General features: G+C 38.2%; 1 protein-coding gene and 1 long non-coding RNA gene across 2 annotated transcripts; one reads left to right on the top strand and one right to left on the bottom strand.

The window, feature by feature from the left end:
* On the top strand, positions 1–1086 carry LOC137039418 (uncharacterized). The gene is made up of 2 exons (XR_010897644.1): positions 1–117; positions 919–1086. It is a non-coding gene; the product is annotated as an uncharacterized lncRNA (long non-coding RNA).
* A 1608-nt stretch (positions 1087–2694) lies between these two features.
* Positions 2695–6472, bottom strand: LOC137039722 (CD276 antigen homolog). Its single transcript, XM_067414997.1, has 5 exons — positions 6404–6472; positions 5102–5366; positions 4882–5004; positions 4690–4751; positions 2695–2959 (listed from the first exon to the last, which is right to left on the bottom strand). Exons 1-5 carry the CDS (start codon positions 6470–6472, stop codon positions 2915–2917), a joined length of 564 nt encoding a protein of 187 aa, XP_067271098.1. The 3' UTR covers positions 2695–2914.
* Between the last annotated feature and the right edge of the window lie 5942 nt (positions 6473–12414).

The raw sequence follows: 12414 nt of genomic DNA, 5'->3' as shown, positions 1-12414 counted from the left end.
CAAACCTGGAGTAGACGGAGTGTGTGCAGAGAGATGTTCCTCTGACAGCGACTGTCCGAACGATGAGAAATGCTGCGGCAACGGATGTGTACGTAAATGTAGAGCTCCAAAATAAAGGTGTGTTATATTCTCACGCACTTTCTCTTCAGTATTTTCTTTCTCAAAGTTCTTGAATTTGGCCCATGGCACCATTTCAAGCTTGTGGCTTAACAAAATGGACTAATAGAGGGTATACACGTGACGTGTCGTCCAGCACCTGAGTGGCAAAAAGATAGAAAGGCCGCATTGGTTTACAGCATAAATGTGAGGGAGATTCTGGAGAGTGGACTGCAGCTGGAGTCAGTGCTTTAAGAAGCACTACCCACAGACATGTTCAAGACATGGGTGTCAGCTGTCGCATTCCTTGTCAAGCCACTCTTGAACAACAAACGGCATCAGAAGCATCTCACCTTGGCTAAAGACAAAAAGTACTAGGCTAATGCTGAATGGTCTAAAGTTCCCTGATGAAAGAACTTTGCATTTCCTTTCTAAATCAGGGTCCTGGTGTCTGGAGGAAGAGAGGAGAGGCACACAATCCATGTTGCTTGAAGTCCAGTGTAAAGTTTCCACAGTCAGTGATGGTTTGGTTTGCCATGTCATCCACTGATGTTGGTCTGCCGTTTTGTGACCTTGGACCTCACAGCTGTATACCAGGAAGCCTTGCGCTGCTTTCACACCAAATGCGACTTGAGCGTCAAAATGGCGTCTAGTCTGAAGCGTCAACATCTTGAATCCATTCGCGCGTCCGCAGCAAATTGTTAGATCTTAGACTTTAAAACTGGAATACAGTTCACTCTATAAGCTAAATGTTGTGCTCTGTATCAGAGATTGAATGCTGCTATATGGACTGACTAAAGCTGTGTGTCTGTATCTCTGCAGTGAAGCCTGGTGGTGACTGTCTCAATCCGATCGTGTGCTGAGAACCATTGCCATGATGGCCGCTGTTGCCCTGAACAGAGCATGCAGTTAACAGTGCTTTAACATCAGAGAGTCCTCGGCAGATTGATTGAGCGCTTATTTCACCAAATAAATCACATCTTTCTATCATGTTCTGTGTTTTTGTATTTTATACACTGTTTGGATTTAATTGGGCAAATTCTTAAGAGCCAATGATTGGATCATTAGCAGGGAGTTTTATAAACTTCTTCCTGCTGGAGGAGACTTTAGTTCTGGACTCTCACACTGTCAGTACAAGATCAGGGGCCTGGTAGTTTAACAAACTCGGGGTTACAGGATTTAATTTTGACACGAATGCATATTAATAAATTACATTTTCATGTTTGACAGTCTCAAGCTTAACATAAATGCTGATATAGGTCTAATTTTAATAAGAAACAACATAATTATAGATTTTGAAATATTGCACTTGTCAATACAGAACAAAATATTCTAGCCTATTTTGCCGTCAGTACCATATGTATGGTCAATAGGCTACTGCCGACGTTGTCTTTGCTGTATCAATAAGCAATATATTTAACATGAAGTATAGGGCTTCCCTGTACATCAATATCCACAGCGGCGGCGCATTAGACACGCTTCTGGTGTGCAAAGACAGAGAAAACGCCACGCAGCCACCCTGTGGTTGACACACAACGTACAGGGAAGCCCTATACTTCAATATATAGCCTATTGATACAGCAAAGACAACGTCAGCAGTATTGACCATACTATGGTATTGATGGCAAAATAGGCTGCAGAATATTTTGTTCTGTATTGACGTGCGATTTCAAAATCCATAATTATTTAAATCTTTGTTATATCTAGCCTAGAAATCTAGATCCTAGTACCAGCAAATCTAATCTGCCGCAAGTGTCTAGCAATTCTCAATACCCTTCTGAGCTGTAAAAGCCAAACTCTGGTCAGGCCAATCACATGGTGTATAGAGTTGGTGGGCGGGGTTTAACATAATGACGGCTGAGTTTCGCTTGCGTGCTTCTAGTAAACACAGAAACTGGCGAACGGCGGTCTTTCGAATCAGCTTTGACCACAACTCTGGAAGACTTGGAGTAAAGCTTTTCTCTAAGAAGGGAAGATGTGTTCAGAGTTTTGCGGACAGGATACGACGAAAGTTTAATCTGTCAACTAGCTCTGCTTCACCTGGTTGGTTGTAGCGCTATCCAATCGCGTGCAGAGGGAGTTTGAAAGACAACCGTTTATCCCGCCCCTCGGATTGAGCTGTCAATGGTGAGTTTCCAGACCAAACATCTTGATGTGGGACTGGCTTGTCAGGCTAGGTTATATCTGCATTTATGTCAAAAGCTGAAGACTTTCATCAAAAAGTTTTTGATCAAATTTTTTTTGATCACACATCAATTTCATTTATTAATATGTATTCATGTCAAAATGACATCTAAACATCTTTTCCTATTGTATTTTCCCTGGAAATGCATGAAAAATAGGCGTCGGTTCTATTTCTCGGGCCATGCAGGCAGTGTGCAAGCTCCAACCTGTTAACATGGGAGCCGAAAAAAAACGGACACGCCATGCAGCCAAGACACTCATGTCATGTGTGCAGTGTGTCGCCAGCCTTACACCAAAATATCCAGTATTATTACATTATTTTTTTTCATTTTTTTTTCAAAAAGAATATAATGACATGAAAGCACACTAAATGATGTGATTAATATTTAATAACACATAGCAGGTACATTTCCATATGATAAACAAAAAATAGAACATTTTAGTTGAGTTTTTGTGTGCTATACTACTGATGAATCACTAAATGCATTCCTACCTCACAATGACATCAAAAGATAACATAGAAAGAGAGAAGATAAAACAGACATATCCTGTCAGAGAATAAATGTGAACAAAACTAAAATTGTGAGGTACTGTCCCATATGAGCTGTAACATTCCAGAAGATACAGTATGTGATCATTTTTTAGGTACATTTGCATACACATCATCCGTCTTTGATCTCTGTAAGGAAACACAAACTCAGTCAGGAACTGGGTGATGTGACAGTTTTTAAAAGGAATATTAATTGCAGACACAAGTCACAAGAAGGCCATAGTATTCTTCTGTAAACTCTGTCAAATAATATTTTTTTTCAAGACAGGGATCTAATTATAAAGGTGTAGTAAGCGATTTCAGAGAAACACTGTTGATATTTAAAATCTACCCAAACAAACGCACACACACCCCTCACCTCATTGCTCCGCCCCCAAAATGCATGAACACACAATGACTGCTGAAGCGTGGGCGTCTCTTTATTTTTAGCTTTGCAAAAAAATAAAGCAAAGGTGACACGAATGACAAAGAAGAACCAAAAATGAGCATACAGTACACAAGAGTATATATATATATATATAAGCAAGAGTTAGTCGCCAGAAGCCCCACCTCCAGACAACCAAAGACGTTCAAAACTGTCCTGTTAGCTAACATTACAACAACTGCATATCTAGGTTCTGTTATTCTAAAATGGAGCAGAAACAACAAAACCTCTGGGTCCATTACAGGCCTTCCAGCTTAGGTCTCTTCAGTGCTGGAAAGCTTTTCAAATATTAACGTGGTTAACGTTAATATTTGAAATATAATATTAATATTAACTACTGCTGATTGGCTCACTCTGTCTCCTCCCCCATCAAGAGAGGACACGCCCCTACTGTTGATTAGGAAAACGATCATGTGCTTCATCCTTAGGTCATCGCGTGACGAAACAAGCCTGAACAGAATAATAAGCACGTGTAATTCAGTAGCCCCGTCCACCGACTCATCGGATCACGCTGGCCAGCAGCAATAAACAAGCTGAAGAAGATGGCAAGATATTGTGGAATAACAGTCACTGCATAAGCTTCCTTCGATCCTAATATTAGGAATGTGTGATACTTCATTTATTTTTAATGAAGTTCCAGCTCACGGGGGGAAGACCGTACGTGTTTGCTTCATTTCACCGCGGAATTGTTTGTAAACAAGTCTCAGGTGGATTTGCAGACACAATGCCGTGCCTTCTATATTGGATCCGACAGGAATGGTGCAACAAACTTATGTGAGTAAAACGTCTTTTTTTATATGTAATAGTAGTTCCCGGGGCTATGTGTTTTCCAGACGGGCTACCAAAATGGAAGCCCGTCGGCAGGCCGATGAATCTAGTGAAATAATATTTCTTTCTTGATCTGGTGCGCACGGTTTGCGCTTATATCCACTGGTCGGGCAGGCCATGTAATACAGAAATATTATTTGAATCAGTCGCAGGTGGATGAGAAATAAATCATTAGGTTTGTTTGATAAAGATGTTTATGAGCCCTGTGATTGAGAGAATCATTCTGGTTGCTGCTTTCAAAACAATCCCTCCCTCATGTGAACTGAACTGAAAGATGAGCTGAAGCTAATTAAATATGCTAATCTTATCCAATCTTAGGCGTGGGCGTTTACTTCCAAGTCTCCAGTGCATCACGCCCATCAAAACCCAGCATTCAGAAAACCAGTGTAGAAAATAGCCTATTACTTATTAGTTATGATGTTTTTAAATGTAAAAAACACACGAGCGTCATGACACCTTTAAAATTTTCAGGCATGTCAAAAATTAGAATAGGCCATTGTTCGTCAACTAAATGCACCTCACAAATCTTGAGACAAACAGACCATGATGTCTCCTAAAATAAAGGCCTCTTTACACAAACACCAAATCGGAAGTGGCAACTTCTTACCTTTTTTGTTTTCTTTGGTTTACACAGTGCTGAATCAGTTCCGTCTTCCTCCCGAGTCTCGACTACATTGGCAATAAAACAGACTGTTAAAACAACAAAGCTTGCAGTTTTATACAGAAATGTGTATATTTGTAAAGGATAAATATTTTGGCTTCAGATGCATTATTTGTAGGTAATAATTTCCCTCCTGACCTGTTTTTTCACATTTCCTGCAGATGCAGAACATCACGACAACAGCAACAACCATCAGAGATCCGGCAGAGATCAACACTATCAGAAAGACTGGAGGATGAGATGGAGACTGTGTGTCCAGCTCTATAATGATAAAGTGACTGCATCAGTCTGATCTACAACAGAAGTCAGAGATCAGGTCATTGTATAAACACACATTAAATCAGCCGTGCTGGCGTACCTGCACATGTGTGACAGAGTTGAGTGATGTCGGGATGTCTGGTCTGGTTGCTGATGGGATTGTTCAGCACACAGCTGTAGGTGTTTTTATCCTGATATTCCACCTCCAGAGGAAGAGAGAGACTGATGCTGAGATCAGACACACTGATGCTGGACAATAAACTGTTTCCTTTGAACCAGGAGAGAGTCACATGACTCACATTCAACACTGATGAACACACCAGTGAACATGAGGATGAGGATGATGATGAACAGTCTCTGGTAATCTTAGGAGTAATGAGTGGAGCTGGACAATATGAGATAATTATAATAAATATATTATATATATATAATGACATCTCAGACTATAAAATGATTTCAAATTTACAGTGGGGCAAAAAAGTATTTAGTCAGGCACCAATTGTGCAAGCTCTCCCACTTAAAAAGATGAAAGAGGCCTGCAATTTACATAATAGGTACATTTTAACTATGAGAGACAGAATGAGAAAAAAATCCAGAAAATCTCATTGTCTGATTTTTAAAGATTTTATTTGCAAATTATGGTGGAAAATAAGTATTTGGTCAATAATAAAAGTTAATTTCAATACTTTGTTATATACCCTTTGTTGGCAATGACAGAGGTAAAAAAAATTATGTAAGTCTCCACAAGCTTTTTACGCACTGTTGCTGGTAGTTTGGCCCATTCCTCCATGCAGATCTCCTCTAGAGCAGTGATGTTTGGGGGCTGTCGCTGGGCAACACGGATTTTCAACTCCCTCCAAAGATTTTCAATGGGGTTGAGATCTGGAAACTCGCTAGCCCACTCCAGGACCTTAAAATGCTTCTTACAAAGTCACTCCTTCATTGCCCGGGCGGTGTGTTTGGGATCATTTTCATGCTGAAAGACCCAGCCATGTTTCATCTTCAATGCCCTTGCTGCTGGAAGGAGGTTTTTACTCAATCTCACGATACATGGACCCATTCATTCTTTCCTTTAAACGGATCAGGTGTCCTGGTCCCTTTGCAGAAAAACAGCCCCGAAGCATGATGTTTCCACTCCCATGCTTCAGAGTAGGTATAGTGCAACTTAGCATTCTTTCTCCTCCAAATACGACAAGTTGCGTTTTTACCAAAAAGTTCTATTTTGGTTTCATCTGACCATAGGACATTCTTCTAATCCTATTCTGGATCATCCAAATGCTCTATACCAAACTTCAGACGGGCCCGGAACATGTACTACTGGCTTAAGCAGGGAGACACGTCTGGCACTGCAGGATTTGAGTCCCTGGGGGCGTAGTGTGTTACTGATGGTATCTTTTGTTACTTTGGTCCCAGCTCTCTGCAGGTCATTCACTAGGTCCCCCAGTGTCGTTTTGGGATTTTTGCTCACCATTCTTGTGATAACTTTGACCCCACAGGGTGAGATCTTGTGTGGAGCCCCAGATCAAGGAAGATTATCAGTGGTCTTGTATGTCTTACATTTTCTAATAATTGCTCTCACAGTTGATTTCTTCACACCAAGCTGCTTGCCTATTGCAGATTCAGTCTTCCCAGCCTGGTGCAGGTCTACAATTTTGTTTCTGGTGTCCTTTGACAGCTCTTCGGTCTTAGCTATAGTGGAGTTTGGAGTCTGACTGTTTGAGGTTGTGGACGGGTGTCTTTTATACTGATAACGAGAACAGGTTCCATTAGTACAGGTAATGAGTGGAGGACAGAGGAGCCTCTTAAAGAAGAAGTTACAGGTCTGTGAGAGCCAGAAATCTTGCTTTTTTTGTAGGTGATCAAATACTTATTTTCCACCATAATTTGCAAATCAATTCTTTAACAATCACACAATGTAATTTTCAGGATTTTTTTTCTCTTTCTGTCTCTCATAGCTGAATTGTACCAATGATGAAAATTACAGGCCTCTCTCATCTTTTTAAATGGGAGAACTTGCGCACTTGGTGGCTTTTTAGCTCTTTTTAGCCCCACTGTATGCAAAGGAATATTGAGAGTTCAGTATTGCTCAGTCTAAAGCATTCGCGACATAATAGATTATCACAAAAATGTATTTCCTTCAGAAAAACAAATATGTTGATTATACCACATTTTTGTACTGAACGCAAAATATTCTTTCAAATAAAACAATATGCAAACATTTTGACAAATGATCTCTACTCACCATAGACAGAAACATTAAATGTTTTTGACGACCATTTTTCTCCGATTATCTTCACTTCATAAACTCCAGCGTGTTCAGTTGAGATGTTTGTGATGGTCAGAGATCCAGTTTGATCGTCCAGCTTCAGTCTGTCTCTGAATCGCCCATCAGTGCCGTTATATGTGGAGGACATTTGATTCTCTCTATTAATTTTAGCTATGGGAGAGTTTTCATATTCAAATTTCCATAGTATGTCATCGTCTTCATGTATTTCAGTATCATCTTGGTTTAGAGTGACAGAATCTCCCTCCATCACTGACACTGAAGCACCAAACACACCTGATAAACAAACAGATTTCACACAGATTAAGACTTCTGATGGAAAATAAATGTACATTTTATTTTGATTAAATAATTTATATTACTTTATAATCACTTTCAAGATATAGCTGGGCAGGATTTCAATTTAGTCGGCAACAATACTCAAAATTAATATATTTAAATATATATAATAAAAAAATATAAATAAATAAAAATACCTGAAAAAAAAACTGTCAAAATAATATTTGTTGATAATATAATATTTGGCGTGAGATAACCAAAAGCATACATGGTGTAATCAAAACTATAGCAGTAGTTTGTCACTTTGTTCGGAAACAGACAATGTTTTATGAATCAAAACTTACCGATCACACACCACCAGCTCAAACGCAACAAAACAAAAATGAGAAACATCTTCTTTACCCATTCAGTGTCTGATCTAATAACACTGACTGCTAAAAAATTTAAAAAAACACTCGACCTCTGTGAAGCCTCCCTCAACAGCTTAACACACAGACGCACTCACACACACTAACACAGAGGCACGCACATAGACGCTTACAGAGAGAGAGCGAGAGAGAGAGAGACAGACACACACACACAAACACACGTTAGAAATGGTTACATAAATGTTTAAAATGGCAAATATGTCTGACTATATTAAAATAGAAGAGTGGAATATTGTGTCAATATCTTTGAATTACATGCTAAAATATATCATGATTTAAAATGGTTTCATAATTCAACCGAATAATTGTGTATATGGAAAAAAGAAATAAAAAAGGCTAAAACTGTGTACCGTCTCACACTGTTAGTCTACACTTCTTGTCAGCTACTGAGTCAAACTGAAACCTGCTGCGGTCGGGTTTCTTCAGATAGTTTGATCTGTTCGATGGACAGACATCTTGTTTGATCTGTGTTCAGTTTGCAGCACAAAGGCTTCTTCCTTTCCTGCTCTAATGAAACTCTGACTTACTTTCTTGATCAAGCTGCTTTACAGAGTCATAAAGTACTTCATCAAGCCATCATCAAAACTGATGCACCTTCACCCACCACCGTTAGCCTCCATTTGGACGCTTTGGTCGGCCTTGCAATGTAAGCAAAGACATTTCTATAGTGTAATAGTCCAAACTCCTCAAAAGCCTGTAACGCCAAGTCGGTAAGAGACAATAATGATGTGCTCTGAGCAGAATATCTTCAGACTGTCATCAGCCAATGCAAAAGTGAAGCGTATAAGAGCACTATTTTCTTATAATGAAAATGAACTTGAAAGCTCTCTGTTCATGTGACAGATGCCATTAAAACCGGTCTGAAATCTGTGAATGTGTGATGATTTGTATCAGAAGTAACTGAGCTCAACTAACGAGTGATCATTGTACATTCAACACTCTGGTGAACTTTCACCATTACATTTTAGGATTCAACCTTTGACCTTATTCAAGCGAACTGTTCAACTCAATCATCAACAATATGAACACGACGTCTAATCAAAGAACTCTTAGAACGGGTGTCCAAACTGGGTCCTGGAGGGTCACTGTCCTGCAGAGTTCATCAGCTGTCCTCCTCAACACTCCTGTTTCTAGTGGTTTGATTTTATTCTGTTGTTGCCGTAGTTGAACACACGATACGCTCTCGTGTGATGGTGGCATCGTGCAGTGAACGTGACCTGTGATTGGCTGGAACTCACTGAGGTCTGAAGTGGGACATCATACACCCGGCGAGACACAAGTGCTTTTTTTCTAGTTTCAGCCCGACGCAATTATCTTTTTCACTTCCAGCTCCACGTTATTTAAATATAAATGCACTCGCGCTCCCCATCGGCGAGCTGGTCTGAAAACCAGGTGTGTTCAGGTGGATTGTTGCCGCTTTGCTATTTTGAGAACTGAAAGGACTGCCTTTGACCAACAAATACCTGAGGCCTATACCACGAAGCCGGTTTAGCTGACTGCCAGATATGTTTAAACTTACTTTGTGCCAATCCTGGGCTTTAGCTCCTCCACGGCTAACCTGCTCTGGGTCAGGTTATGTTCTGGATAAGACATCTCAAACTGAAATTGGACCAATCAGCTGTGAGTAAAGTGACACCTCTGATGTAATAAGTCACTCCCCCTGTTTCTGCTCCAAATTAAAGGTCAATAAAGGTTTTTAAAAGTGTCTAGCTTTTAACAATGCTTATTTATAATTTAAAAAAAATAATGACTTAGGTATCATGCAATTATTATACACTTAATCAACTACACATGTATACTTTTAGATAATCAACCATTAATAGGCACTCGGTTAAATACAATACAATAAATACAATGCAGTTTAATGTTCAGTTCTCTAAACTAACTTCATAACCTTTACTTGCTCTGACGTAGTAAGATTTTCTTTAAAATGTCCTCTTTCACAGACGGCTCTTTTCTTCTTGCTGCTGTGTAAATTATTTTAATATTTTTCAGTCATGTAATATTCTGCAGAAGAGAGAAGTGAATCTCAGTTTGACTGATCCACAGCATGTGATTGGCTGTTCACTACTGTTGTCACAGCTAAACTCCTAAACTCAGGATTAAAGCCTGAGTTGACAGAGAAAGCTGATGATCAGCATTATGAGACAACAAAGCCCAGTAGTATATTCCTGCACAACCGGAGGCTGCAGTTTCAGGACCGCAATTCTAGGACCCTCATTTTTTTGTGACGGCGCCACCTTCAGAGCTGGATGATATGGTGTGCTGCAGTTTCAGGACCTCAGTTCTACGACCCAGGTGGTTTAGTTAGTAGGCTACATAGTATCAAAATGTTTAATCTCAGGAGTATATTTATGTGATTTTTTAAATTCAAAATGCATCAGAGGTTAATTACAAAGTGTGAAATACCTGCTTTGAGTCACAATTTTAGATTTTAACACATTAGTTTACACAAAATATAATTTAAAAATGTATATCAATCTTTTAAAAAAAGTGGAATTCCTTCAAAATCTTAGTTTTTTTTTAATTATACTGTATATTGGTTCATTATCAGGTAAAATAAAGATGGAATCAGAATATGCAGTCACTAAATTACAGTCAGATATTATAAAGATTGCAGAGAGGCAAGACAAGACTCAAGAATGATTGAAGAATATATATTTATGTCATTTTTGCAATAACAACAGCATCAAAAAGACCCCTTTTTTCATCAGTTGCTGCACAGACGGAGTGGCGGTATATATATATATATATATATATATATATATATATATATATATATATATATATATATATATATATATATATATATATATATATATATATATATATATATATAACAGAATATTAATGTTACTCGTGTCTAATTCCAAATTATAAGAGCAATACCCACCAATTGAGACTATACAGTTGAAGCTGCATACAGCGTGAGGCAACTATTGTAAACATTTCCCATACACCTTACTTAGCTAAATGGATGACGACTGACAGTCATTATACTAATCTGGTGAACATGGTGATTTTGATAAATGAGTCAAGGCACAAAATGAACTGTAGATGATAACAAATTTAATAAAAAACTGCACAATTTATAAAAACCAGCTAGTGTTACAGAGATGAATATACAAATATATATTGTTATAATTCCCTTCTATTTTGAAGCGCTCATCAGAAGAAGACACCACCACTTTCTAATGAAAGCCATGTCAATAAACAACAACAAAAAAACACTGAGACTTTACCATTAACATGAAAATCCCACTGTCATTTCCACAGTGATGGCGTGGCAATCCCTAAAAGCAAAAAAAAAAAAGGTAACATACATGTCAAAAGCCATTGCCATCTCGGTTACATTATGAAATTTACATGATAATGCAGAATGGAATACAATAGTATTTGTTTGAAGTAGCTACATATGCATATATTAATCACTGCAATATTATGCTCAATCTATTTAGTCCAGCTCCAAGGATAACAAAAAACAATTGTGCAAGATTCATACAGAATTATTTTTATTTTTTTTTATTAAAGGATTAATTTTTATCTTTTTAATCCTTCACAGCAAAAATATATCAGTACAGGCTTTAAGAACGTAGCCAAAGTATAAATGGCTGAACTTGTCAAACATTATGCATCATTTAGACAGGCTAATATTGTAGTGCAACCAGGGAGTCAGAGCAGTTATGTTAGAATATTTTATTCTTAACTATGGTAAAACAATGAGTATTCAGCAAGTTTGCCCTCTAATACAGTAAGCTACAGGTAAATCACACACCCTTACACCAACATGCATTTGTCATCGTTTTAAGTTTAATAATGTGCTGGCTAGATGTATTATATGATCGTGGCGTGGCCATGATTTAGTAAATCCTTTTTGATTTTTAATGACTATAAATTATAGTCATTAAAAATCAAGAAGGATTTAATAAATCATGGCCACGCCACGATCAAGAACATCATAGTAATTAATAAAACTAGCACACAAATTCTTAATTCGTGTGAATTAATTCTTAATTCATAGTTAGCTTAAAGGTTATAAAATAAAACTTGACTGAATATCGGTACTCACAGTCTGATCAGTGTCCATCGTCCATCTTAAATTCGGTAGGTGGTGCTGTCACAAAAAAACTAGGGTCCTAAAACTGCAGGAATACCCTTCTCACAAAGCTTGTATTGATTGGTTTGGTTTTGTCAACGATACTACTGTAACCCTGAGTTTGTTAAACTACCATCATAGTACAGGCACCTGGTGTCCACTTATGATGACATAAAATATAACATAGCCTAAAACATAAGCTTTGAATTGATGAAGAATTGACAAGATGTAAAATGTGTTCCTTGAATGCAATGTAAGTTGCTTTGGATAAAAGCGTCTGCTAAATGCATAAATGTAAATGTAAATAAGAGCTCATTTAAAAAATC

Source organism: Pseudorasbora parva, chromosome 14, assembly GCF_024679245.1.
Source record: "Pseudorasbora parva isolate DD20220531a chromosome 14, ASM2467924v1, whole genome shotgun sequence".
Lineage (NCBI taxonomy): Eukaryota > Metazoa > Chordata > Actinopteri > Cypriniformes > Gobionidae > Pseudorasbora > Pseudorasbora parva.
The sequence above is the reverse complement of the archived record's forward strand: the minus strand, read 5'-3'. Positions and strand labels throughout refer to the sequence as shown.

Coding starts and splice junctions, on each gene's coding strand:
- LOC137039722 (XM_067414997.1), bottom strand. CDS start 6,472: ATGGTGAGCAAAAATCCCAAAACGACACTGGGGGACCTAGTGAATGAC. Junction 5,005..5,101: donor ACTCTGTCACACATGTGCAG/GTACGCCAGCAC, acceptor TTATCATTATAG/AGCTGGACACACAGTCTCCA. Junction 4,752..4,881: donor CAGGAAATGTGAAAAAACAG/GTCAGGAGGGAA, acceptor TTGCCAATGTAG/TCGAGACTCGGGAGGAAGAC.